Below are 27169 nucleotides of genomic sequence, written 5' to 3'. Positions count from 1 at the left end.
CCCCCTGCTGCCCCACTTCTAACAGGCAGCAGGAAGCAGAGGCTGAAGGGCGAGCTCTCCCCTCCCTCCTGCCCACCTCCGGACAGGGACCATCTACAGGAAAGGCAGAGCACCAGGACAGGTACCTTTTGCACACCGGATGGTCCTCTGCAGCACGTGTTGCATGGCAGATACAGTTTTCTCACAGGCCACCTGCGGAGAGGACAGAGACACCGCCTTGGCCTACCTGGGCTGAGCATCCCTGTCCAGAGGACAAGCAGCAGCTGCCCCAGTCACCAGGAAGCTGGCTCACACTGTCACTCACACTGGACACAGCTGGGTCCCCGTGGGGCTGACTGCATAACAGCCCCCCACAGAGGTGCATCTGCACTAGCCTGTATCTGGAGTGTCCCCTAAAGCCCACGCTAGAGGCTAGGCTCTTTGCCTGAGGTGCTATTGGAGGGCAGGACAGCTTCTGGAAGTGAGGCCTGGTGCTAGGACCTTAGGTCCTTGGGGGATGGCTCCTAGAAGGAGATAGTATCTAATTTCATTTTCTCCTTCCTCTTGCTTCCTGGATCCCACCAGGATGCACAGCCACAGGGCTTAAGCAACAGGGCCCTCTCACCATGGATAGACACCTCTGAACCGTGAGTGGAAAGAAACCTTTCGTCTTCATAAACTGTCTAAGGTATTTTGTTACAGTCGTGGAGAGAGAGCCAAGCAGACACTATTAGATTCTCCACTTTGGTGTGGACGGAAACGCCTCCTGGGAAGGGAGAGCAGCTTGGGGCTTGTCAATACTGTGCACACCTGGCACACTGCACGTGCTGAACAGAATCCCTGAGAGTAATTAGTTTTAAAGACCCTATAAGGGTAAGCACCGCCGCCTGCAACTCTCAAGGCCAGAGGCCTGGGGGACTCAGCAGGTACCCAGACACTCCTCAATCCCTACATAGGTTGGCTGATCCAGGACTTGGCTTGGGAGCTGCTCTGTGAGGCTCCTCTGAGGGCCAGCTGGCAAGTTTCTGCTGCCCTGCACAAAGGGAACCCCCCACTGCTGCCAATTACACAGGGCAAGTCTGGCTTGGCCTGCACCTGAGGGAGGCAGGGGCTGGAGAGTCAGTGGAGGGAAAAGGGAGTGAGCCTTCTAGACTTAAATTTAGAGTTTTCAGGGGACTTGACACATGAGAGCCTGTCTCCCTCTGTAACATATAAGCAAGGAGCCAGAGACAGGTCAGAGCGGGTTGGAGTGGACGGTGGGACAGCACCAGGAAACCCACTTCCAGGTCCCCACATCCAACTGTCTCTCTTAGGTGACAGCCTTTCTCCCCTTCCTCCAGTCTAAAGGAAGGCAGCCCTCACCCAGCTGTGCAACCCTGGCACACAGTGGGGGGACATGGAGGCTGTGGGTAGAGGTCTGCAGGCAGGGTCAGTCTACACGGGGGTGGGGGTGTCCTTCCAACTTTGCATTCTTCTTTTGTGTTTGCTCTGCTGGGATGGAACCCAGGCCCTGTATGTGCTAGGAAAGTGTTCTGCCACTGTGGTAGTTTGAATGTAACTGTCCCCCATAATCTCACAAGGAGTGGCAGTAATAGGAGGTGTGGCCTTGTTGGAGGAAGCGCGTCACTGTGGGGGTGGGCTTTGAGGTTTCCTATGCTCAGAATACTGCCCAGTGTGTCAGTCGACTTCTTGTTGCCTGTAAGATGTAGGACTCTCAGCTCCAGCACCATGTCTGCCTGCATGCCACCCATCATGATGGTAATGGACTGAACCTCTGAAAGTGTAAGTGAGCCACCCCAATTAAATGTTTTCTTTATAAGAGTTGTCCTCATCATTGTGTCTCTTCACAGCAATAAAAACCTGAACTAAGACAATCACTGAACCATACTCCCAGCCCTTGTGACTCTGCCTGCAAGATCAATGGAGGAGGACATGCTGGCTGTCAGCTACTGGCCATCAGGAGAAACGACCTGCTAATTGGTCACCATGCAGCTTTTCTGCACACCAGCCAGGACATCACAGACAACATCAGTCCCACTTGAGCTCCAGATGTGGCTTAGCTGTAGTGCCTACCTAGTGCAAACTTGGTCCCAGCTGGTCCACTCTGCCCAGGAGACCGGAGCCAAAGCACCCTCCTCCTCTCAAGGGCATGAAGCAGGTGGGATGGACATCCAGGCAATCATAGAAAGACCGGCCTCCATGACAGGTCTGAGGGAAAAGTCTACCTCAGCCTGCATCCCCAACCTTCTGTCCTTGATCCCCCAAGGGCTAGGTCCATCAAGTCAGGCAATAGCTACATAGCAGGAAACTCCTGAACTGGGCTGTACTGGAAGCGGCTCCAGGGTCATCAAGGAGGCACCTGGAAGGCTGCATGAGCCGAGGACTTCTCTCGGACTCCTGGGTGAATGCTAGCTTTTTTAAAAAAAAAAAACCACCACAGCTGAGGGTCAAACCCCAGGACTCATGTATGCTACACCCAAGCACACAGCTCCTCATTGTTTCTAACTTTCAAATCCAAGTCCCCGATGTCTTATTTCTTGTTACTACTACCCAAACCAGGGACGAGTGGGAAACGAGAGACAGGGTGTGTGTCTTAGTCAGGGTTTCTATTGTGGTGATGAGACACCATGACAAAAATCAGCTTGGGGACGAAAGGGCTTATTCAGTTTCCACTTTCACATCACTGTTCGTCACTGAAGGAAGTCAGGACAAGAGCTCAAACAGGGCAGGATCCTGGAGGCAGGAGCTAATGCAGAGGTCATGGAGGGGTGCTGCTTACTGGATGTTCCTGGTGGCTTGCTCAGCCTGCTCTCTTATAGACCTCAGACCAGGGATGGCACCACCCACAGTGGGCCGGGCTCTCTCCTATCAATCACTAATTAAGAAAATGCCCGCTGGGTGGTGGTGGCGGCGGCGGTGCTCGCCTTTAATCCCGGCAATCGCCTTTAATCCCGGCAATCGGGAGGTAGAGCCAGGAGGATCTCTAAGTTCGAGGTCAGCCTGGTCTACAGAGCGAGATCCAGGACAGGCACCAAAACTACACAGACAAACCCTGTCTCGAAAAACCAAGAAAAAAAATTGAGGTTCCCTCCTTCCAGATACCTCTGGTGTGTGTGTCAAGTTGACATAAGCATGGTAGGGACAGTGGGTTCCTGAACCCATAGTCAGCTGTACCTCTCACAAACCCTTGGGCTGGTGCGCAGGCCCAGGCTCCCACTAAACCAGGTTTTTGTCCCCCCACCTCCACCCCCATCTCCCTACCCTGTTTGGACCACATTAACCTATTTTCCCACCGGAAGTCCAGAGGTAGTTGTGTAGAAAGCAACATGGACAACTGACCTTCAGGTTGTCTGGGTGCTTGTGTGTCCATGCCAGAAGCATGGCAGCGAAGAGGTCCCCAGTGCCCACGAAGACGGCATCCACTTTGCGCATCTCCATCCGGATGCGTTGGGTCACCGTGGAGCCATCAGGCTTCCCTGGGGAGGGGGGAACATAAGCCAGGTCACTGGGTCTGAGACGTCTCAGGTAGACAAGAGTCACCCCTGAGGTGGGAACCTGTCAGCCCAACTTGTCCCCACTTCTCCTGGAGTGACGAGAATGTCAGCACTTTCTCTCCTTGGGAGTGGTCATACAGATGTGGTGTGGCTTCCTTCAGGAGCTCTAGGACTCAGTGTGGGCTATCATACTGACCCCAACTGCCACCACTGTCCCAAAGGGGAGTGAAACCCTAGACCCGAAGAAGCTGAAACTAGCATGGCCTTTACACACTCAGAGTGCAAGGAACTGCGTGGATGCACTGCTTGTGTGTGTGTGTGTGTGTGTGTGTGTGTGTGTGTGTGTGTGTGTGTACGTACATGTGTGTGTTGTGGCCCAGGAGCATTCAGGTGCACATCCCCATGCCCTTGTGCATCCAGAACCCTCCCTGGAGTCAGTGGATGTGAACTGCCAGCCTGTGACTCAGGTTTCAGTGCCATTGTGACATTGTTCAAACACAATTAACTCATGTGCTGTGTATATAACCAGTCACCGAGTCCAGCAGAAACCTACTCCCCATAGACACCTGGGCCACAGAAGTCAGACTCAGCTGGCCTCTGGCATAAGGCACTGGTGCAGGGTAGCTCCCAGACATGAGAACCTGGTGGTTCCAGCACAGCATGGATCCCTGAGCATCTGGCGAGTGGGGTGGGTGAGCCTGCTCATGTCCCAGTGCCCATCTAGTCCCCCCACTCCACAGAGCTCTGTCCTGAAGCTGCCTTCTGTCTACTCTCCTGAGGGGCAAGAGGTACTAGCCACTTGCTGAACAAGTCATGATCTCCCTCCTACCGAGTCCCAAATAGTCTCTGGGGCCTGGAAGCCATGGGCTACAGAAACAGATGGACCCAGGAGCATGCAGGGGCAGGTGGAGCAGGCACTTACGCATCCTCTGGCTGCCCAGTGCAATCAGGTAGTCACTGCCCTGTTGGGAGGGCAGGTCAGAGCTGGTGATGACCACTGTGTCAGGACCCATGCAGTGCAGCATGTCCATCACCTGCCAGCAGCAAGGGAGAGTGTCAGCACATGCAGCCACGGTGGCTCTTCCTGACAGTCAAGCTTCTCAAGGGGACAGACCCCGGTCGGCCACCATCCTCTGCAATCAAACCTCAAGCAGCCAGGCATGACCAGCATGCTTGATGGGCTTCCAGAGAACCTGGAACATTGCACACGCATGGCCAAGCCTGTGGTCTGCCACCTTCTGCCAGGGCCATTGAGAGTTCAGAGTCTGGAAGTGTGGGAAAACCTGGGGTCCCCACCCCAAGTCCTCAGGAAGTGGGAAGCTGGTCAGATCCACCAGTGAGAAGCAAGCTCCTCTCCAAGCTGGCTTGTCTTTCTTTTGGCCATTTGTTTGTTTATTTATTGAGGCAGGGTCATACTATATAACTCTGGCTGACCTGAAATTGGTTTGTAGACTAGGCTGGTCTTGAACTCACAGAGATTCTCCTGCTCAAGCTGGCATAATTTCCTCAAACCTGATGGAAGCTCCTGTCTGCACTGCAGTGCTAACAGGGTACATTCATGGGTACCTATGCAAGTGGCTCAAGAGGTGAACCGAGGCACCAGTGCCCGCTCACTAGGGAGTTATGTACCACACCCACTCTGTGGTCTCCAAGGCCATAAGGGATAGATGGAATAGCAACCCTGGTGGATGGGACTGCCTGGGTGTGGCACAGAAGATGTCTATCACAGGGTTGGAGAGACGGCCCAGTAGTTAAAGGAACTGGCTACTCTTTCAGATGACTCAGGGTCAGTTACCAGCACCTACAAGGCGGCTCTCAACTGTCCTTAACTTCACTTCCAAGGAATCTGATACCCTCTTCTGGCTCTGAGAATACCAGGCATAGACATGGTGTACAGATGCATACAGGAAAAACACTCACATAAAGATACAAACAAATAAATCTTACAAAAGAAAAGATGCATATCAATCCTGTGAACACACAGGTCACAGGGCCAGAGAGGAGCTGCAACAGGTCACAGGGCCAGAGAGGAGCTTCTGGGTGGCTCATTCATGCCCGCTGCCTGAATGTTGTGAATTGAAGGTAATCAGAGCAATGTTGGGCCATGAAGGAGACACATGAGGCTGGCACACAGTGGGCAATGGGGCTCAATAGGAAGATTGTACCCAGAGCTTACACAGTGCCCGGCCCCCAGTAGGCACACATTACAGTGGTGACTGTCCTGGACTGACTAGAGAATAGATATATTGATGTCCTAACCCCCAATTCCTCAAAGCGGAATTCTACTTGGCAATAATCTAAGGCTATAGTTGAGTGGAGTGCACCACAATGTCTTAAAAGGATGTGAATTGCTGTTTTATAAAGGACGACAGAGGGGCATGACTGTGTCATGAGGCAGTTAGGCCATGAGCCCATACCTTAGCCCAGAGCAAAAGGAGCTGGAGGTGGCAGGAAGGACCTCCTGGGGGCCTCAGAGGGAGTGCACCCTGCCCCCAACTGATTTGGGGGCTTTCACACTCCGGCTGTGAGAGGATGCTTTGGTACGGCAGATTCAGGTCACAGACACGGACACATGGTGGACTGAGCATAGAATTGACAGAGGTACTGGTCAATGACAAAGGCTGGGGTGCTCCCCACAGCTAAGGTCAGAGCTGAGTATCTCTTAGGTGCCCATGTCCTTCCCCATGAATGTGTGAAGGTCTCCCTTCCCATGAACAAGGACGTGTGTGAAGGTCTCCTTCCCCGTGAACAGGGTTATGTGTGAAGTTCTCCTTACCTCCAGTGCCTCTTCCTCGCTGTGGATTTTTCTGCCACTCAGCAACCTGGAACACAGATGAGAGTGTGAGCCAGTCCCTACAGTACAGCCATCCCGGCCACTGACCTACATCCCCACAAGAGGCCATCACAGCTTCGACTGGCCATAGGAACCAGGGGAGGCAGAGACACACATGGAAGAGTGGGGAAGGTCAAGAGTGAAATGTGTTATAAGGAAACTCACATACATGGTGAGGTTCCAAACTGTGGTGAATGCCTTTAGGTGACAACAGAGAGAAACAGTGTCTCTCAGCACAGCAGTCAGGGAACCAATGTGCGTGGAACTCTGAGGGCCACAATGACCAGCACAACCCACACACCTGCTTCAGCCTTCTGACAGCACAGGAGCCTCAAAGGGATGCCATCCCTTACTTGAGAAGGGCCCAGGGCTGGGGCCCTCAGCTACTCCATCTAAAAACGTCCACCAGTGCTTACATCCAAGGATTGCAGGACCCTGCTCATGGGACAGAGAGGCCTACGCCCTGCAAGTCTGGGTAACTGACAGGTTTCTTAGAAGCTGACTCTTCAGCTAATCAGGGGCCATGTGCTCTGAGCTCTGAGAGAGGTCTGTGGCCTGCAGTTCCACCTGGGGCATTCCCAGCCACATGAGCTGGACAGGTGCCACCCCGTCTTTCTCTCCTTGGAGCATCTTGCTAGCAGGGAGATACTGTGAGCCAAAACGATCATGGACCAAACACCAGAGAGAAAGAGCACTGTCGTTACCTTAGAGGCCATGGGAACACTGTGGGGACGGGGCTACATGTTTACAGGGGCAAGGGTGACATGATCAGTCTAGTGCAGGCCAGGCTTTCTAAGGGCCACCTAGGGACCCGAGAGGGCAGATGTGGGGCTGCTAGGGCTCATGAGAAGATGGTGCAGGGCTCACCAGGGAATCTGGTCCTTCTGATTGTGTAGTTACTTACTCAGCCTCAAACTGGTTGGGAGTGATGATGTCTGCCACGGGCACCACTTTCTCCCTGTACACGGGAAGGAGGTCCTGGGGGACGTACTGGAGAGCACAGGAGACAAAGAAGTGAGATCACTCATATGGAAGAAGAACCCAGGAGAGGAATGCTCCCAAAGCCCAAATCCTGTAGGGAGACCTGGCATCCAGGAAGCATCCAGGAAGAGTAGACAGCTGAGGACCCACAGGGACAGGGACACAGGATGGTGTCACCAAGTAAGAGAAGTGCCTGGAGCAGGAGGGGAAGGCCTCAGCTTACCACAACCAGAAGGGAGGAGGGTAAGTAGGGAGCTAAGACACAGGACTGCACAGGATGACTGGAGGCAGCCTCGGGTGCTCAGGACCTGCCAGCTGGGCTGGGACACCTGGCTTGGTTTAGTCCTGGGGCTGGGGCTGGCATAAACTGAAGAAGAGCTAAGAATAGATGGGACCACTTGCACAGCCCAACCCCTAGACTTGGTTCTGACCATGACATCCAAAAAGGCCCTTATACAACTGAGTTTGGTGAATGGAACACATACCAGTGGTAGTACATTTGGCTAGCACATTAGAGGCCCTGGCTTTGACCCTCTGCACAAAAACAGAATATAAAACTCATCATGTGAGCTACAAACTTTCTGCTTGTTTGAACCTAACACATTATCTTGAATCTGGCCAGTGGTTCTCAACTTTCCATATGCTGCAACGTTTTAATAAAGTTCCTCATGATGCGGTGACCCCAGCCATAAAATTATTATCACTGCTGCTTCATAACTGTAATTTTGCTACTGTTATGAATTGCAATGTAAGTATCTGATATGCAGGAGATCTGATCTAGGGCCTCCGGGAAAGTTTATTTAATGAAAACCAGGACACACCACAGGGACACTGAGCCCGAAGGAGAGCTCTTTAGGACCCAAACACCAGCGTCTCTAGGTTGACTGGGGGACATTGCAGCAAGCATCATCAGGAAAAAGGAGGGAGTCTGGTGCAGGGAACCTTCCAGAAAATTGGCAATGGAGAAAGAAGATGAAAAGACAGCCACCGAGCAAACCAGACACCTGGTCCAGTCACTGCCACCAGCCTCCACTGGCAGAGCAGAGCAAAAAGGACACTGGTCCAGGTGAATCCTGCACTGGTGTAGACCGTGTGTGGCCAGGTGTGCTCAGGGAATTCACAATGAGTAATACATGAGTCAAAAACCACAAAGGAAGCAAACGCCACGTGGTCTGTGTATTAAAATGCTGACTTTGAAGCTTTAGGCCTCTGAACTGAGGGCTCCGATCTCCATAGTCTGAGGTGTCTGACATGGCCACAGGACAGTTTCACTCATGGATTGTGACCTACCCACTGTCCAGTTTTGAACAGCTGGTGTGCTCAAAGTGACTTCCTCATTGTTAAATGCACAAGGGGAAACTGACTGAAGAAAAAACATTTGCATGAGAAGGTGATCTGGCTGTGACATCCCTCACCCCAGTGATTTGCAGTGTGGACAGGGTGACATGGCTGGTGAGGCGTCCCCTTCCTCCCTGACTGCTTCACATGCATCCCTCCTGAAACTACACAGAGGGGACCCCTCTCCTGGATGGAGGAGTACTGTCCTGCAGTCCAGGGCAAATGGCTAGAATTCTCCCCTGCAAGAGCCTCCAAACCAGCTTTTGAGAAAAACCATTTGCAACAGGAGAAACTCGGGACAGTCACCTTCAGTGCCCACACCTGGAGCTTCATTACACAGCTTGTCCACGGCTGACAGACTGTCTATGGTACACACTCTAATGACTGCCGTCCATTTGACCAACTTCCTAACAGGGTGTCTCAGCCTTGTATGGGGGTCACGCTGGTTTACCCGGGAAGGTGACCTTCTCTTTGGTTCAAAGCAGATGCACAGACCACATGGTTAACAGCAGCGTGGGTACACTCACCATGGAACCTTCGCCGTTCCACTTGTCACCCATCACGGGATCACACACTGTGGGGACACAGCATCTGGTCAGCAACTGCTATAGCTTCCAATGACAGACCTCCACACTGTTTGCTCTCTCACTGTGTAGCCCAGGCTAGCCTTGGACTTTCAATCTTCCTGCCTCAGCCTCCCATGTAGCTGGGAAAGCAGGCATGCACACCACACACGCCTCCATATCTAACTCTTGCTCTAACTGCCAGAGTGTGTGCCTGCATGTATGTACATGCTCCATGTGTGCAGGTGCCTAGGAGTTCAGAAAAGGGCAGGAGATCCCCTGTAGTGGGGTTTACAGACAGCTATGAGCCATCAGAGTGGGTGCTTGGAACTGAACTCGTGGCTTCTGCAAGAGGAGTACACATCCTTAACTGATGACAGGTTCTCAATTTGCCCTGGCTGGCTTTGAACCCACTATGTAGATGGGATGACCCTGAACTTCTGACTCTCTGAGTACTAGGATTAGAGGTGTACACCTGCACATTCAGTTTACATGGTGTGGGGATCTTTCCTCAGGGCCTCGTGTATGCTAGGCAAGCACTGTACCAATGAGCCACACACCTAGTCTCTCAATTTTCTTTTTAAACATTACATACATGTAGAGACACAGAACAATTTTTTACCCAGCACTTTGCACTTCTCTGTCCAAGACAACTAGGTCCCCGGGATAATTGCACATATAACTTACCATCATTCACACCTTCGTCTCAAGAACACATTACCTCAGGTCACCTGGACTGGCATAGTGCCCTCCCCACTGGCCTGGCTGAGACTAGTAACCCAGGTTTCATGGTATCTTCCCAGGTTCAGGCACATTCCTTTGGACCACAGTCCACTGCACGGACAAAGCAATGTGCTATTGACCTTCAGGCAGGGCACACCGTGCACACCCGGGAGACTGGTGTTCAGGCTGCTCCCCATGGCACATGAACCCAGCGCTGCCTACCAGCCATAGTGCCACTCTCCACGCAGACAAACTAGATATGGTGTGTCACCCCATCCCCCACCCACTAGTTTGGCCCAGCCTGGGGTATCAACCCAACCTACATCCTCTTTAGGGTCAGACCTCACACATCTTGGGCACCCCAGGCCTTAAAACACATACTTAACCCTCCCTTCCTATGCACCTCACAAGAAACCCTACAGTCACCCTGACAAACTTCTCAATTCCCCTGCTGAGCCTGCCCTCAAGACTCACTCCCCCTTAGAGGTCCCGTAAGTCAAATAACTAATAGGTAAAGGCCAAACAGGAGGCGAGGAAGCCAGAAGACAGTTGGCTGAGATGTCCTTTCCTGAGGGTACGGTCAGCATGGGACACAGTGGAGAAGGGGCATCATGGTCCAGCTCTCACCGTACACGAGCTGGGGGTTCTGCTGCTTCAGCTCCCGTACGATGTCCACCACCATGGCCAGGAAGGACTTGTCTCTTGTGTAACCTTGGGAAGGAAAATCCAGGTTTATCCTCTCAAAACAGGAGGCACTGACCACCAGGGCATCTGCCCTAATAAGAGCCATCAAGCATGCATCGGACTGGGGGCAGACCAAGGAATACACAAGGTCTCCATTAGTCTGTACTCATGGAGGAGGACAGGCAGTTCCCAAGGACATGAGTTTTGACTGACGAGACTACAGATAATTGGCAAATTTTCTACTGTCAATAAAATGTATCACTTTTTAAAACTATTTAATGTATATGTGTGCCTGAGTGCATGCCTGTGCACCACATGTGTGCCTGAGTGCTTAGAGGTCAGAAGACGGTGTCAGAGCCCCTGGAGCTGGAGTTACAGGCAGTTAGGAGCTACCATGTGTGTGCTGAGAACTGACCCTGGGTCCTCTGCAAGAGTGGTAAGTGCTCTTAACCACTGAGCCATATCTGCAGCCTCTGTGTCTCTAAAATGTTTTATTCAGGGGCTGGAGAGATGGCTCAGCAATTAAGAGCACTGGTTACTCTTCCAGAGGTCCTGAGTTCAATTCCCAGCACTTACATGGCGGCTCACTCCAGTCTATAATTGTAGTCCCAGGGGATCCAATGCCCCTTTCAGTTGTGCAGATGTGTATGCAGACAAAACACCTATATAAAAATACATAAACACATTGTTATTTAATTATTTATTTTCGGAAGCAAGGTCTCACTATGAAGCCTTGACTCACCTGGAACTCACTATGTAGACTAGGCTGCCCTCAAACTCACAGAGCTCCATCTGCCTCAGTGTTGAGATTAAAGATGTGTGCCACCACACCCAGGTAAAACATGGCACTTTAATTGGGTTGAGTTCGAGGCCAGCCTGGTCTACAGTGCAAGTTCCAGTAGTTAGGGCTGTTACACAGTGAAACCCTGTCTCAAAACAAACAAACAACAACAAAAAAAAACCAACTAAATTAGGACCAGTGTGATGGCTTACTGAACAGGAATGCTTGCTGCTATGTCTAGAAACCTATCTTTAATCTCTGGGACCCACAAGGTGGAAATACCTCCACACCCATGCTGTGGCACCCTGTATGTGCAATTGGACACATATAAACACAATAAATCAGTAAATAGATTCAAAATGTAGAAAATACAACCAGAAACTTATGTTTCTGTTATCAGATGAACTCATGCAGTGTTTCACCATCAACCCAGGGTGGCAGGACTCTAACAGCCTCCAGAATGTGTTGGTGCCTAGTGTATATATACCAAGACTCCCTGAGAAAGAGGCAGGGACCAGGCTTCAGCCTAGGGAGGGGAATCTGCGCTTGACCTTTCACCAGCAGGCTGGGGACCCTGTACCAGGACCCTGGGGACCCTCACCAGTGAGCACGTAGTCGTACTTATTCACACTGTTTATCTTGAGACCTTCATACAGTTCATGGAGTTCCTGTGAATTCAGCACTTGGCCCTTCCAATGGGTGTAGCCTGCAGGAAGAAAACAGGCTAAGCTGTGGGTGTGGGAAACCCAGGTTTCCCTGGTGACCATCTCAGCTGATGACAACCACGTACCCCCCCCCCCCCTTGAGGAAACCTAGAGAGCTGTTCTAAGGGCGGGCCTGAGGCACAGACTGGGCCCAGTGCCTCAGTGGCATCCTAATACCCTAGAAGCTCCCCTGTTCCTACACTGTGGGGGCTGAACAGTGTTCTCCACCCTGCCATGCCTAGTTTCTATCAAATCAGTCCAGGGCAGCAGACTCTCAGTGTCCTAGGTAACCCTTTGGAACCATGTCCTAGCAGATGTGGATAGGGACACCAGGGTGCACAGCTGTTTACTTCTGCATTCAACAGAAGCACCTGAAGGCAGACCACCCAACCCCTCTCCTTAGCCTGAGGTATCGCCATAGTGGAAAAGCAAACAGACACACAGGTCACCAGCTGTCAGCAGGGGGTCACAGCAGCACTCCCTGTGATTTACCTGGGCAGCTCTCCTACCACAGAAGATGCTATGACTGCCAGCTTAGCAGTGAGGGAAACTGAGGCATAGAGGTTTTCCCACCAGTCAGCTCCAGAACAGGGGTCACACACACCAGCCATGGCATAGGGGTAGACCCTGCACAGAGTGGCACTTCTGGGTTCTATCCCCTGGCCACAAGAGATGGCACCTACTTGCTCAGGGCCAGGTTACACCCATGCTCACTTCCACCATGACTACCACCCGAAGAAGGGCCTACCTGTGTGGTTGGAAAACTGCACAGAGTTCACGGCATCAACCTCAAATCCCAAAACCTGCAGGACAAGGAGAAGAGGTGTGAGGGTGTCTGTCTGTGACCCCAAGAACCCAGGGCAGGGCTCCCAACCATGGCTAGAGTCTTGACTTGAGGAGGGTAACAGATGAGACCATCTGGGTGGTACAGACCCCTGGGCAGGACGGTCACAGGGTGGGAACAGAAGGCCTTCCCAAGCCAGCCAGATGTTTGTATTTCAGGGCCATAAAAGCCTGACCGTGAGATTCCTTTGTTCCTTCACTCTGGAAAACTGCCCAAAGGGCCAGGGTGGAGACACCCCTCTCCCTTGCTGGCATGCACTGAGGGGTTCATGGGGCACTCCTGAGGACCCACCTGACGGAAGTGGTCAAAGAAAGTGCTGCAAGCCCCTGTCAGTCCAGATAGAGGGCAGGAGTCCCCTGGGTCTTCTAACCCACCCCTGAGGAACAAGACCCAGAGCAGCTGGGGTAGCTCTGCTCAGCCAGCCTCTACCACAGCAGCTAGCAAAGTCTCCTTCCCTCCATGTCAACGAGAGAAAGAAGGTCGGTCCCACATCAGGGCTGAGGTCCCCACATCAGAGCTGAGATCCCCGGAACAACCACATTCATTGAGCAGCTTGCCGCTCTGAATGGCTTCTCACAGCTCCCATGGGAGTCATCCAGACAGGACAAATGGGCCTCCCGAGACACGCTGGGCAGAGACCGAGGCTCCATGTGGGCAGCTGTTCATCCCCAGCACACAAAGCAGCTCACTAAGCCAAATTACAGCTGTGGACCTCCGAGTCAACTCAAAGCGATCACCGAGTTTAAAAGCTTTTTATTTCAAAGTGAGAGGCCTGAGCTGGGGAGCTCACGCAGTCGGTTAAGTGCTGGCTGGAAGCTTGAGGACGGACCGGAACTCAGTCCCTCAGAACCCTCATAAAACGCCTGGTGCGTGGCTGGTGGTGGTGCACACCTTTAAGCCGAACTCGTGGGAGGCAGAGGCAAGCAGATCTCTGAGTTCAAGGCCAGCCTGGTCTACAGAGAGAGTTCCAGAACAGCATGTGCTATATAGAGAAACCCTGTCTTAAAAACCAACCAATCAAGCCAGGCAATGGTGGTGCACGCCTTTGATCCCAGCACTCGGGAGGCAGAGGCAGGCAGATCTCTGTGAGTCTGAGGCCAGCCTGGTCTGTCGAGTGAGTTCTGGGGCAGGCTCCAAAGCTACAGAGAAACCCTGTCTCAAAAAAAAAAATCAATCAATCAATCAATCAATCATACAATCAAACCAAACCAAAAAACCCTAGTGTGGCAGTGCTGGCTCAAAATTCCAGTGCTGGGGAGGATTCCTGGGACTCAGTGGCCAGCCACCCCACCCTAACTGGTGAATTTCAGGTCAGCTAGAGGTCCCGTCTCAAAAACCAGGGAGGGGTCCCTCAGTTAAGAATGCCTGTATGCAATCGTGAAGATCAGAGTGTGGACCCCAGCACCCACTGTCCCAAGCCAGGTGTAACAAAGCTCCAAGGAGCAGTAAGACAATATCACTGGCCCTGCTGGTTTCCAGTCTGGCTGAGAAAACATGTGCCGGGTTCAGGGAGACCCTGCCTCACAAGAACAGGTGGAGAGTGAGAGGGGCAGTCGCCGGGAGAACTCCTCTTCCCTGGACTTTGGGAGCATACAGGTGGGCACACATGCGCAGACGCGGACACATACTCACACACATACCACACCGACACAAATAAGTAAACCAATTTCTCTCTCTCTCTCTCTCTCTCTCTCTCTCTCTCTCTCTCTCTCTCTCTCTCTCTCTCTCTCTCTCTCTCTGGGGTAAACAGTTCTTGAAGAACAAAACTCGGAGTTGATCTCCAGTACCTCCACAGGCATAGTCGCACCCACACAAACAGGAACCCTTCTTCTACAAATAAGAGGTCCTTTCTAAGTGAAAGGAGCATAGGATTATTATGTCTAGAGGGCCTGGACAACCCCAAAGCCACTGATAGCTGTGCCCCTCATGACTCGGAGCCACAGCGATTTCTCCTGTTCCTTCCTCCACTTCCCTGTCTCCCCACACTCAACAAGGAGGACCCACACTCTACAGAGCACTCGAAGTCTGTCAGCTGCCAATAGGTGGCAGACGCTGGACTCAAGACAAGGGAGATTCCTCAGTCCACTGCCTGGCTCTCATCTGACAACCCTCAGGGCCCCGCCGAGCCTCTCAGCCTCACCCACTTGCCTCTTTCAGGCAGTTTCTTTCTCAGTGTCATCCAAGTAGATCCAGGATAGTGGTCCACCCCATGGTTCCCTCCCTGGCCTTGCAGTGGCCACTGCATCCCTCCATGGAGGTGGCCATTTCAGCTGCACACAAATCACCCAACACATCGGAAAGGCCTCTAGGGCCCTGTGCTCAGCGAGCGTGTGTGTGTGTGTGTGTGTGTGTGTGTGTGTGTGTGTGTGTGTGTGTGTGTGTGTAGACACTCCTGCCCCCTAAGGGCAGGTGAGAGGCCAATCTAGCAGAAATCTGGCCATACTCCTTGGAGAGGTAGCCTATGAAACCAAGGGATGGCTTCAAGTCTATGAACGTAGCAGCGGTCCTTCAGTCCTTCCATGACCACCCCCACAGAACATCGGGCCTATCTGTGGATTCCAACTATTTCCTGTCTTTCTGATCTGGAGCCAACACTTTCAACCATGACAGGCAGAGGGTCAAAGAGGATTTGTGCTATCCACTCAGGCCACTCAGAAAGGGCCAGCATCCTGTTCTGGTACTACATTTAGCTTGGCAGGAACATGGGATTCGGCCTCGTGCTGATCCTATCTACAGGCTGGCCACAAGGACCAGGACACCCACCAGGACTATGAACTGACCCCACAGTGTCCTCCCACCTCCAGTTCCAGTCCCAGGCTGACTACGCCCGGACTGCTGCCATCATCACCACTGTTACTGTCCTCTCCTCCCACATGCCGGGTCACTGTTTTCCAGCATCTCTCAGAAGGTTGGCCCCTCAACAGCAGCCTCTGTGCAGCACCCCTTTCCTTTCGGGGTGGTCTGCCTGCCAGAAGGATCTCCTTTGCTTGCTGAACTCCTCAGGTACCTCGTTCCCCAATCATCAGATGGTTGTTGCTAGAAACAGCGTGTCCCCTTAGTTCGGGCCTCCAGTCCCCCAGCCAGGTCTCCCCTAAAGCTCACTTCTACAGCAATGCTAGGCAGGGGCCACTGAACAAGACCCCAAGTAAACATATCCCACAATGTAGACGCCCAAGAGAAGGGCCAGAAAGAGGACCTGCCAGGGTGTGGAAGCCAAGGGTCCAGGACTCAGGAGGGACTGGTCCAACGGCCATGACTCTGTCTACTGCTGATATATGGAGACCCATCAGAGTCTCAGGCAGTGGTTCTCAACCTGTGGGTCGGGACCAGGGTCATGTATCATATATTTACATTATATTCATAACAGTAACAAAATTACAGTTAAGAAGCAGCAACGAAATAATTTTATGGTGGGGGGGGGGGTCACCACAACATGAGGAACTGCATTAAAGGGTTGCAGCATTAGGAAGGCTGAGAACCACTCTGGACTCTAGTGGACAGAGGTCAGGAGTATGAAAACTTCATAACACCCTTGCCAGAACCTCAAGGTAAACAGAGAGCTGAGGAATCCCTCCACCAGAACTCCAGGACACCTGACCAAAAAAGAGCCCCGTGAATCGGACCCACGGACAGCAGAGGGGACAGACATCAGTCACTGCAGAGTGCCAGAAAATGATCCTTTACAGTATACACCATTCCTCAGATGCTTCTGATAGGGCAGATGAGTGGACTGCGTCACCTACAGAACCACCCGGACAAGGCGAGGCAGTCTATAGGACAGAGAGACGGACACAGAGTGGAGTGAGAGCCCAGGAGAGAGAAACAGATGCTAGAGACAAGCCTTGGGTAGTGCTGGGGGAAAGGGGTGGAGTTCTGGGTACTGGCCACGTGCCACACATTCTGTGTGACGGTGTTTGCTTTGTGTTAAGCCATCGAGCTCAAGTGCTCACGGTCTGCATTCACACGCTCATCCCAAAGAACTTAAGCCAGCATTATCGCTGAAGCAATGCAACAAAAATTAGCAGTTGTATTAATCCAGGAAGGTAAAAAAAAAAACAGCGCCTCGCGCATTCGCTCGCCTATTCCAGACTTCTGTGCACCAATATAGCTTCCAGCATCTCAAATCCCTTAAAATTCTAATCAACTGTGATGAGCCAGGCTGGAAGCGGTGATGACACACGTTCCAGAAACCCTGCCAGGCTGTCCTGCCTGCCCCTGCTGCTTCTGCGTGTGCAGATAATTAATCCTTCGGAGCTGGCGCACACACATCTGAGAAAAGGATTCGCTATTTTCCACTTCTCAATGATGGCGCTGAGCCCCAGTGCTAGCATTTCCATTTCAAATATTACTGTCAAAAGTGCTGTGTTAATCAGGGTCATATGTTAGTTTCAACATTTCCAGAAATCACCCCCCCCCCCCAGCTCAGCCATCCTTAGCTGTGAAGGCAAGGACAGGGGCCTCGCTCCCAAGTGGGGAGCCCTGGGCCCCAGAGGAAAGAGTCTGCTGTCACTTAACTCTTCTCAGTTCAAATCTATCCTTCTGGGAGGCCATGGCTGTGACTTTGGGAGATTACATCCCTGTAAAGTAGTGGCTCCTGGCCAGGTCCTTCCAACAGGAGGATCGAATGGGGCCTGAGTGGAAGACAACGTGCCCGCTTCCACTGGTTGACTCCACTCCAGCAGCATGCTGAGTCCCCTGGATGGTGCTCATTTTACGCCAGGTGGCACGTCTCTCCCACTAGCATTCTCCTTCCCTAAGTAGTGATGGCTCCTTCCCTAGGGGCAGCGGGACCTGTTATGTGACTTTCCCATACTTTGATTTTTGCATCCATCAGCCTGTGTTCCCTTTTCCCCAGCCTGCTTGCTCTTTAAATTTGTGTGTTTGGTTTTGATACAAGGTCTTGCCGTGTAGCCCAGGCTCACCTTCACCTCAAAGCAAGCCTCCTAACGCAGCCTCCCAAGCACATAGCATCACATTCTGCTTTTTCACCCCGATTTTGAGTTCTGATGACCCACCCTCTTCTCTCTTAAAGCTGGTGCTGATGCTGACAGGCACCCCACCCCCAATCTCCTTTTGCCTTATCTGCACTCCCAGTACCTGCCCTGACAAATGTCACCACTTGCTGATGTTACCCCTCTGGTTTTACTGTATGCCCCAGCCCGATATACCTTGTCCCCCAGCCCAAGCGGTGCCAGCCACAAAATAGTTCTTGCCTCAAGCAGGGCTTAAGACTATGCCCCCACCACACACACACACACACACACACACACACACACACACACACACACACACACACACTGAATAGCTAGCTGTCTTCTCCCCAACGTTCACCTCCTGACAACATGCAGGGCAGATTCCTTCCTCCCCCATGATGGCCCCATGGGTCACTCTGCATGAACAGACCTCTGCCCCTCAGGGCCTCCAGACCCTGGGCTACATAAGCGTGGAACTGCTGATCTGTCTATCACGGAAACCACGTACTCAAATGCACTCAAATGTCCCATGTCAGGCAGGATTCTAAGGGTGGCCCCATTGGCCCTTGGTCACTCTTGTGAGACTCTTCCAAGTGTGTGAACTCCCTCCCAGGGCCACACTTTTGCTATTTAGTTATAGGAGCCTTTTGAGAGTAGTTCCCCTAGATTGTAGGGCATGGGGACCTTGGAGATGTAAAGGCTAAGAAAGATCCAATGAATGACAGCCATCTAGAAACCATGGGGAACGACATTGGACATTGCAGAGTCCAGGGTTATACAGAGCCACTGCCTCAGAATGCCTATACTTGTACAGTTACATCAGAGGGGGGCATGATATGCGGTCTAACCTCGCCACTTCCCAAGCAACCACCTACACCTGACCATCGTCCATGCCCAAGGTTCACATACACAGCTCTCCGCATGGTGGGCACTGAACAGGAGAGAGGCCATTTATTTCTTCCTGCCTCGAGCAAGAAGCTTCATTCAGCCCTGGTGGGAACACTAGAGAAACTGTAGTGGGCACTGTCCAGCAGCCCTCCCCACCCCACACCAGCTCTAAACATTAATGCCACACCACCAGAACACAGTAAAACCAAACCAAAACAAAACAAAAACCCACAAACAAGCTGCGTGAAGGGGCGCACCCGAGGCTGACTGAGGCAGGATAGCGGGTAGGAGGCTAGCCTGGACTACACAGAGAGACCCTGTCTCAAAACAATGAAAACAAAGAGATTCACTTGAATGAGGAGAAAGTCCAGAAGGCAGGAGGAATTGTCGGTCCCACAAAGCGCAGCCTTGGTTTGGGGGGCTTGTTTTCTTTTGGCTGTTTATTTTGTTCGTTTTTGAGACAGGGTCTCATGCAGCCCAGGCTGGACTCTAACTTTCTATGTGTCCAAGGATGGTCCTTCTGGTGGCTAGAATAAGACTGGCTCCCAGAGGCTCAGAGATTTGAATATTTGGTCACCAAGGAGTGGCACTATTTGAAAGGATTAGGAGGTGTGGCCATGTTGGAGGATGTGTGTCACTGGGGGTGGGCTTTGAAAAGGTTTCAGAAAATCAGATGCCCGTGGATTTAGATGCAGAACTCTCAGCTCCTTCTCCAGCATGATGCCTGTCTGCCATGAAGAGGATGGGTTAAACCTCTGAAACTGTAAGCCAGACTCATGTAAATGCCTTCCTTTGTAAGATTTGCCATGGTCACATGGTCACAGTGTCCCTTCACAGCAATAGGACAGGACAACAGTCCTCAGTTCCTGTCTCCACTTCCCAAGTGCTGCTGACCACCCTTTCCACAAGCCCCGCTCCCCGCAGCTGCCTGAGTTCCCTAAGGCAGCCTGCTCAAGACCTGTGTGAACAGTCTGTTCTCACCCCTCTAATGGTCTAAACTGACTACTGTGTCTCCACTGTGTGCATTCTACCTCTGACCCAGACGGACCCCATTATGCCTCTCTAAGTCCCAGATTTTAGGGTTTTCTGTTGTTTTTGGATGAAGCCAGAACCCCTGATCACATGCAATGAACACAGACCAGCACCCAAGGCATAAGGCTCATCTCCTGTGATTCTGTGTGAATCCACACCAGGCTCATAGAGCTACTGACCACCTTTTGCACTCCAAAAAGTTCTGAACACCCCATGCCATTGACTGCTCTCTTTTCTTTTGCAGTCCTGGAACTCACTCTGTAGACCAGGCTGGTCTTGAACTCAGATCTGCCTACTGCTGCTGCCTCCCAGATGATAGTGCACCACCACTGCCCAGCAAGCTTCCCCTTCTTAACCTAGAGGGCAGCAGCTTCCTTTGATCCACACTGTGGCTTCCATGGTTTCATTTATCCACGGCCAATGAGATTCCAAAATATTGAACTCTGTCTTGAGGGGCTGGGAAGATGGCTTGGAGACAAAGCCCTCACCACACAAACCACGAGTAAATGTGAGGATTAAGATCTGGATCCTCACTGGGCGGTGGTGGCACATGCCTTTAATCCCAGCACTCAGGAGGCAGAGCCAGGTGGATCTCTGTGAGTTCGAGGCCAGTCTGGGCTACAGAGTGAGTTCCAGGAAAGGCCCAAAGCTATACAGAGAAATCCTGTCTCAAAAAAACAAAACGAGAAAGATTTGGATCCTCGGAACCCATGTAAATGCCTGTGGATGTGACAGCCCTCAGGCTTCCACATGCATATGCCTACATATGCACGTCCACACATGTATCACGCACTTGTGAACGTGCAAACATGCATCTCATACCACACACATATGCCAAATAAAAATCTCTCTTGACTCTTGAGATAGATAGATAAGAGTGAGCACACAGTCACTAACAGATTTAAGTGTATAGACTTCTTGTCTGCATGCATGTATTTGCATCGGGTACATACAGTGCCTACGGAGGTCAGAAGACGGCATCAAACCCCTGGAAATAAAATCACAGACCTTTTGTGGGCTGCCACGTGGGTGCTGGAGTGGAACCTGGTCCTCTGCAAGAGCAGCCAGTGCTCCTAACCACTGAGCCATCTCTCCAGCCCCCATTCTAACTTATTTCAGCAGGCAGGTAACGGCTACTCTCCTGTGCTACTGGTGTTGCCTCCTGGCCTCTGCTGTGGTGCTTCCAAACCTGCACGGGATTCTTAAGGCTCCCATGGGTTCTGCATGAATGCTGAGCTGGCCAGATCCTGTGCCTGAGCCTCCAATGGCAAACTCGCATCCACCACGACAGAAGACATTAAGTCTCGGCTGAGATGCATGCTAGAAAAAGCTCCCATTGTTATAAACCTCGGTGGAGACCCCGCTCTAGCAGAGGCAGAAGGTCTGGCTGACCAAACGGATGACTGTGTGAGCTGGAAACGAAAGCCGGAGACACAGTGGCACGGGGAGCCAGCGGTGCTGAGAACCACAGCGAGGGGCTGCCTCTCATCCGAGTGTCCAGCGCAAGACAGAACTTCCTGACCTGCTGATGGATGAGGGTGGGGGCCGGGCAAACTGGACAGCACCATCCTGTGGAGAAGCCTCTGCATGTCCCCTGGGGTAGTTAGAACATCCCAGACATAGTCTGATATACTTCTCCCTCCCACTGCTGGGGCCAACAACACCTCCACATGAGTGCTCCTGGCACCGAGGAAAGTGAAAGCCAAAACAGGAACATGAAGCTTGCCTTCCCTGCTTCCTGCTGCCCATGGCTGCCAGACATGGGCGCCTCTTCCTGTCCCTCATGCAACCCTCAGGACCCTGCCCCAGCAGTGATGTGTACGATGCAGGGGTGGCTGCCATGAGCAGGTGGTGCACATCCCAGGGGCCCATGCCCGCCTTCACTGCTGCATCATCAGCGCTCCAGCAAAGAGGCACACACAGCCTGAAGCCACGCAGCCAGGAGAGGCTTGTTTAGAGCAATAGCTCAGCTCATCTCCAAGGGAGGCAGAGACACTCAGCACAGCGGGAGTGGGTGAGCTCTGGAATATTCCAGTGTGGTTCTCCCACAGGCTTCTAAGGGCAGACAGGATTGGCAGGCCGAACCTCACAGGTGTTTCCAGCTGTGGAGAACCAGTCCTGGGGCTGGTGCTTAAGCCTCTTTCACAGATGGGAATCAGCAAGCAGGCCGGGCAAGCATCTTGTGGCTGTTGTGACCGTGAGCAATCTAACAGCCAAGGGGCCTACATCCCTCCCACCACTGATCACTGCTCAGCCTTCCAATCCAGCCAGACCACACCCTCTGATTTCCATGAAAAATTGCTACTAGACAGCCTGCACCCCGAAGTATCTTTCCACCTACGCTGCCCACTCCAGGTCCTGTGGCCACCCCCAGCCTGGCTCACAGAACTCACTCCAGGATCACAGGGCTAGGCAGGCATAGCCAAAGGCCATGTCTACTGCAGGGGTCTGTCTGCCTGTGCTGGGCCACAGTGACGTCCGAAAGGAAGGAGCCTGTGCTGAGCTCACGGTGGCATCCACTGGCCGACCTTGTTAGCCCGGTTGCTGCCAGGTCACTCTGAGACTCAGTAACCCAGATACGGGGTCACCTGGGTTCCAGAGGGTCACCGAGATGCAAGCCGGCCAGGAACTGCCGCCCCCCCCCCCCCCTGTCCATCAGCTGGTCAGCTGCTCACATCTGGCTCACACAGCTAAGAGTGGCTGAGCTTCCAGGGGTTGCCAAAACAGCATTCCTGACTTAAGATGAGTTAGTTGCACAATGTGGCCTGTGTTCACCGCTATGGGCCACTGCACCAGAGCGGCCCTTACTCTGTGCTACCGTCCCTCTACCACAGGGCCTCCTGCACGCTGCCCCAGGATGCACTCCTCTTTGTGCCCCAAGGGGGTGGGGGTGGCAGGCTCCCATCCATGGGACCTCACAACACTCACAGCAACTGGCCCCTGGGTGAGCCATGTCTCGTGTGCCTCGGCAGTGTCTTCATTGAGCTACTCAAGGAACTGTTTTTCCAGGAGACAATCACAGGTAAGGAGACGGGGCAGGAGGTGCCTCTCCAGAGGTCACATTGGCTCCTGTCACAGCCAGGATAAGCAATTCTACACACACACACGCGCACAGGGCTCAGGAAGCCCATAGCACATATGTGTATTCCTGAGCATGCTCACATATACATGCCTACATGTATACACACCTACACAGGGGTGGATGCACACACAAACACCTTGAGATAATGCCTTTTCTCTCTTGCCTCTTGCAGAATACAGGCCAGGGGCACAGTGCAGTTGAAGAGCACGTGTTAAACATGCACAAGGCCCTGGGTTCGGTCCTCTCCACCACAGAAAACAAGGAGGGAAGACACGGTGGTGCCTGGCAGGTGGGAGCAGGCAACAGGGCACACTGGACTTCACCCTGCCCTTCCTTGCTCACCCCACAGTCTAGAGCCAAAACAGCAGGAAACCCCCAGCTTCCCAGGCCCTCCCCTGCTGCAGAGGTGAGTAAGAAAGGGCTGGGGGAGGAGCAGGGAGAGCAGGAGCCTGGCCCCACTCTCCCTTTACCCTCCCTCTGCCCTGCAAACTTTGAACTATTCCGCCTGGTACCCACCTCCTACTGGCTCTGGTCCCATGAAACCTTTGGCCACTACGCCCTGGCCTGGGGCCAGAAGTAAATCTGAAAACAGGGACAAGGTTCTGCTGCCTCTTTGTAGGATTATTTTCCCAGCTGCCTGTGGGAGACCGGGGAGGGAGGAGCTCAGAAGACATTGCAGAGGGCACTGGGGAGGCAGGGCTGATGGGTCCAGGGGTGTGGGTCTGTGCCACATGGCAGAAGTTGGAGGCAGCTCCCCAGTCACAGGCACAAGCCAGGCCCAGCACAAGGGACTCTGAGGTCCTGGTGCCAGCTCATCAACAGCTTGGTGCCAGGTCTACAGGGGAGGCCCAGAAACTTCCCCAGCCATTGCTCTGGCATGACTGGACAGCCACCTGATGGCACAACCTCCAGTCACCTGGGTCAGTCCCAAGAGACCTCCCCAGCCTCCTGCCTGTAGCCTTCTTGGAGCAGCACTGGGACAAATCCTGGGACCCCAGCCCAAGACTACACTCTCCCCCTTTTGAGCTTTTCGCCCCCATATTCAGCCATGTCAATGAGACTTTGTACTCCAGATTGTACAGTAAGAACACACACACACACACACACACCCGCCTCCACAGAGAACAGCTCTGGACCTGAGGGGTGTTCCTCTTGGAACAGCTGCTCAAAGACTGGGTAGTGCCGGCCCCAGCCACCACAGACTCTGACAGGGCCAGCCCCACAGGTGCTCACTAAAGCTCTCCATGTTGGATGTGTCCTCCCTACCCAATTCATTGCTTCTCCCTATCCAGGGGTGCACAGAGGTATGGTGAGCAGCAAAATGCCAACAGGGACCTCGAGGGAGTCCCCAGGTCCTTAAGCTCCTCTCTGGAGGGGAGCTAAGAAGAGCCTCCTCTCTTGAGCAGCTGGACACCATGTCTTCAGCCCGAATGAGGCAGCTGACCCTTGGTGCAGTCTAGAGGACAGAGGTCCAGGGGAGCCAGGGACAGAGGACCCAGGGAAGGAAGAGCAGCACCAAGTGGAAGAGGCAAGGGATGCAGGACACGGCCCCAGGAGCCCTGCACACCTCTGCCCAAGGTGAGGGGGCTTCTTGGAGCTCAGCCTGGCTCCACCCTCCCCGGCTTCCCTGCTTCAGTGACTGTATCCCCTTGCTCCGAAGTACAGTCTCACCTCAGTGACCTTGCTACCCACCCATAACCTAGAAAGCAATAGTTAAGAGCATGAAGCAGCCGGCGGTGGTGGCACACGCCTTTAATCCCAGCACATGAGAGGCAGAGGCAGGCGGATCTCTGTGAGTTCAAGGCCAGCCTGAGCTACAGAAGGAGTTCCAGGAAAGGCGCAAAGCTACACAGAGAAACCCTGTCTCGAAAAACAAACAAACAAAAAAGAATGAGTGTGAAGAATTGCTTATCGATCAATAGGGACTCAAAACTCAGCAACCGCCCTCTGCCTAAGGACTTGAACCCTGTACTGTACACCCACAACCATTTGCCCTATTTTGTCTGCCAAGCATGCCTGCCTCAGGACAACCCTCAGATTGTCCTTAGAAACTGCCCTGGGCCACATGTCTTCCTTCCAGGTCCTTCCTGAAGGATGGTGGTAGCCAGGTACTGCTTTTTAATGTTCCCAAGGAGTCAGTGCATTGACTGGACATGAGCTGAAGGGGTACAGGGACCTGCCACATCACTCAGTAACCAGCCAAAGAGGTACAGTGAAGGAGGCCACCACCTCCAACCAAAGAGGTACAGTGAAGGAGGCCACCACCTGGCTGGCCAGGTCAGCCCAATCTTCCTGCTGGACCAGCCAGGCAAGGAATTGCCAATCACTCTGACATTGTCTCTGACCCCCATGCTAATACCCTCTGCAGCCTGGTTCCCTCCTAGGGCCACTGGGTCACAAGCAGGGAGCACCACCGGCCAGAAATGATCAGAGCCAGCCTCATTCATTACACACCACATGGGAAAGAGGCTCTGGGGAGACGACAAGGCTACAGCCCTATTAACAGGTTGCTTCCAAAGCAAAAGTCAGCAAACTGTGTTGTCTCTTAAGACAGAAGCAGGCCTGCGGGAGGCACAGGGCGGTTCCAGCCCGACCCCAGTGGATGACAGATCACCCTAGGAGTGGTCGAACCCAAAGTGGTGGCCTAGCCTCCTCCTTGGTCCAAGCTCACAGGGTGGAAAGAGGCAGAACTTGGATTTCAGCAGGGAGCGAGCAATCACCCGCCAATGATTCTATCAAAAGGCTGTCCACGCTTCCGTAGGGCAGTATCCTCCCAGCTCAGCATTTCATCGCCTCGGGGAGCCCCCGCCCACGGCTGGCCAGGCAGCCGGAAGCAGCAGGGACGGAGTGCGCCACTGCCGAGTAGGGGGCTTCGTGCCACCTGCACCACCCTACTGTGGGCTCCCCAGGGTACTCCACGCCCACCGCCTGCGTGCGTCAGGCTCTGTCCACAGCACGCTCAGCTCGCAATGGGGAACTGAGGGTGGCTGCAAGGGGGACCAAGGTCATCGGTCCGGGGAGGCTACGCCGCGATCCAGCGGACTCCCCAGCAACCCGGGTTACATAAGCGGCGAAGCGCGTACCTGCAGCGGGAACATGGCGGCCCGGTTGCCCACGTAGCCTCGGACGACATGGCTCTGGATGGAGAGCACCCGGCACTCGCCCTCCATGCCGGGCAGGACGTGGTGGCGCGTGGCTCGGGTGGTGTCACGGAATCCGGCTACCCAAGCCGCACACTCGGTCTCTGCTCCTGGTTGCCTTGAGCACGCGCAGGCGCTGGTTTTGGACGCGTTGCCCGCCTCCTCTGACCTCAACCGGCCGGCTGCTAACCCGCGAGTCCCGCGCGCCGAGGGGCGGGCTGGAGGCGGTCCCGCACACAGGCCACGCCCCTCCGGGAAAAGGGACTTGTGGAATTGAGCTGGACCCGGTGCAGCGCGTGAGCATTCACCTCTTCTGCAGACTTCAGTCTGCACCAGCCAGCACACCTGGGACACACTCTCTAGCATGGTACATTCATTCCACACCATTCCCTCTCATTTGCCTGGGGCGCTGATCGCCCCATGGGTGGCACTCCTGGGAACTGCTGTCTAAAGCGCTCCCAATGAGCTCTAGCACCGTAAAACTCTGAGATCCAAAGGATCCCTCCTGCCATGAGGCCTACAGGGACTCCCAGACCCAGTAAGGCGCATGCTGGGCTGTCTGATCTAAGGCTGCCTCTGAGTTGAGCCACCTGTCCCTTCCCAATATCCCAGCTAGCCCAGGCTCAAGTCCACCTCAGAGCCACTCATGGGGACAGACTCCACGCTGCTGCACCGGCTCTCCCTTTTATCAGCCCCCACGCAGTACTCTCAGTCCTTGGGAAAGTGAACCTCTCTCCTGTGTCCCATCTCCAGATCTAGCACTTTGGAGTTCCTGTGGTCACAGATTCCAGGTTCACAGATTGGTGGCAGAGGCCAGCATGTCCAGTGTGCAGTGTCTTAGTGAGAGTACTGGGGGACCAGGTTTGCTGTGAGGAGGGAGGAAGGACCCCCATTGCTTAGGGAACTATTTAGAAAGAGGAAGTGGGGATTTTGTCTCAGTTAGTGGAGTGCATACCAAGGCCCTAGCTTTAATCTTAGCACCAGAAAAAGTGAATAGAACAAGGAAACACATTGTAAGGAATGCTTGGTTGGGTTAACTAAATGGAGTACATTGTCGGAATAATTAATTGCCTACTGATTTAAAGCATTTACTGAACATTTGGTGGGGTATTTATTTATTTATTTATTTA

General features: G+C 53.2%; 1 protein-coding gene across 1 annotated transcript in view; it reads right to left on the bottom strand.

Annotated features, from left to right (window-relative positions):
- Window positions 1-26229, bottom strand: part of Pdxk (pyridoxal kinase) — a 31889-nt gene extending 5660 nt beyond the window's left edge. The window contains exons 1-10 of the mRNA XM_052744541.1: window positions 25983-26229; window positions 12829-12883; window positions 11978-12082; window positions 10539-10622; window positions 9153-9199; window positions 7211-7296; window positions 6250-6295; window positions 4396-4507; window positions 3319-3455; window positions 126-192 (exon numbers count right to left, since the gene is read on the bottom strand). Of these exons, the coding sequence (XP_052600501.1) occupies window positions 126-192; window positions 3319-3455; window positions 4396-4507; window positions 6250-6295; window positions 7211-7296; window positions 9153-9199; window positions 10539-10622; window positions 11978-12082; window positions 12829-12883; window positions 25983-26069 (826 nt within the window). The 5' untranslated portion in view covers window positions 26070-26229. The remainder of the gene's footprint in view (window positions 1-125; window positions 193-3318; window positions 3456-4395; window positions 4508-6249; window positions 6296-7210; window positions 7297-9152; window positions 9200-10538; window positions 10623-11977; window positions 12083-12828; window positions 12884-25982) is intronic.
- Window positions 26230-27169: the final 940 nt, after the last annotated feature.

Source organism: Peromyscus californicus, unplaced genomic scaffold (assembly GCF_007827085.1).
Source record: "Peromyscus californicus insignis strain IS unplaced genomic scaffold, ASM782708v3 Scaffold_19__1_contigs__length_69161282, whole genome shotgun sequence".
Taxonomy (NCBI): Eukaryota; Metazoa; Chordata; class Mammalia; order Rodentia; family Cricetidae; genus Peromyscus; species Peromyscus californicus.
The sequence above is the reverse complement of the archived record's forward strand: the minus strand, read 5'-3'. Positions and strand labels throughout refer to the sequence as shown.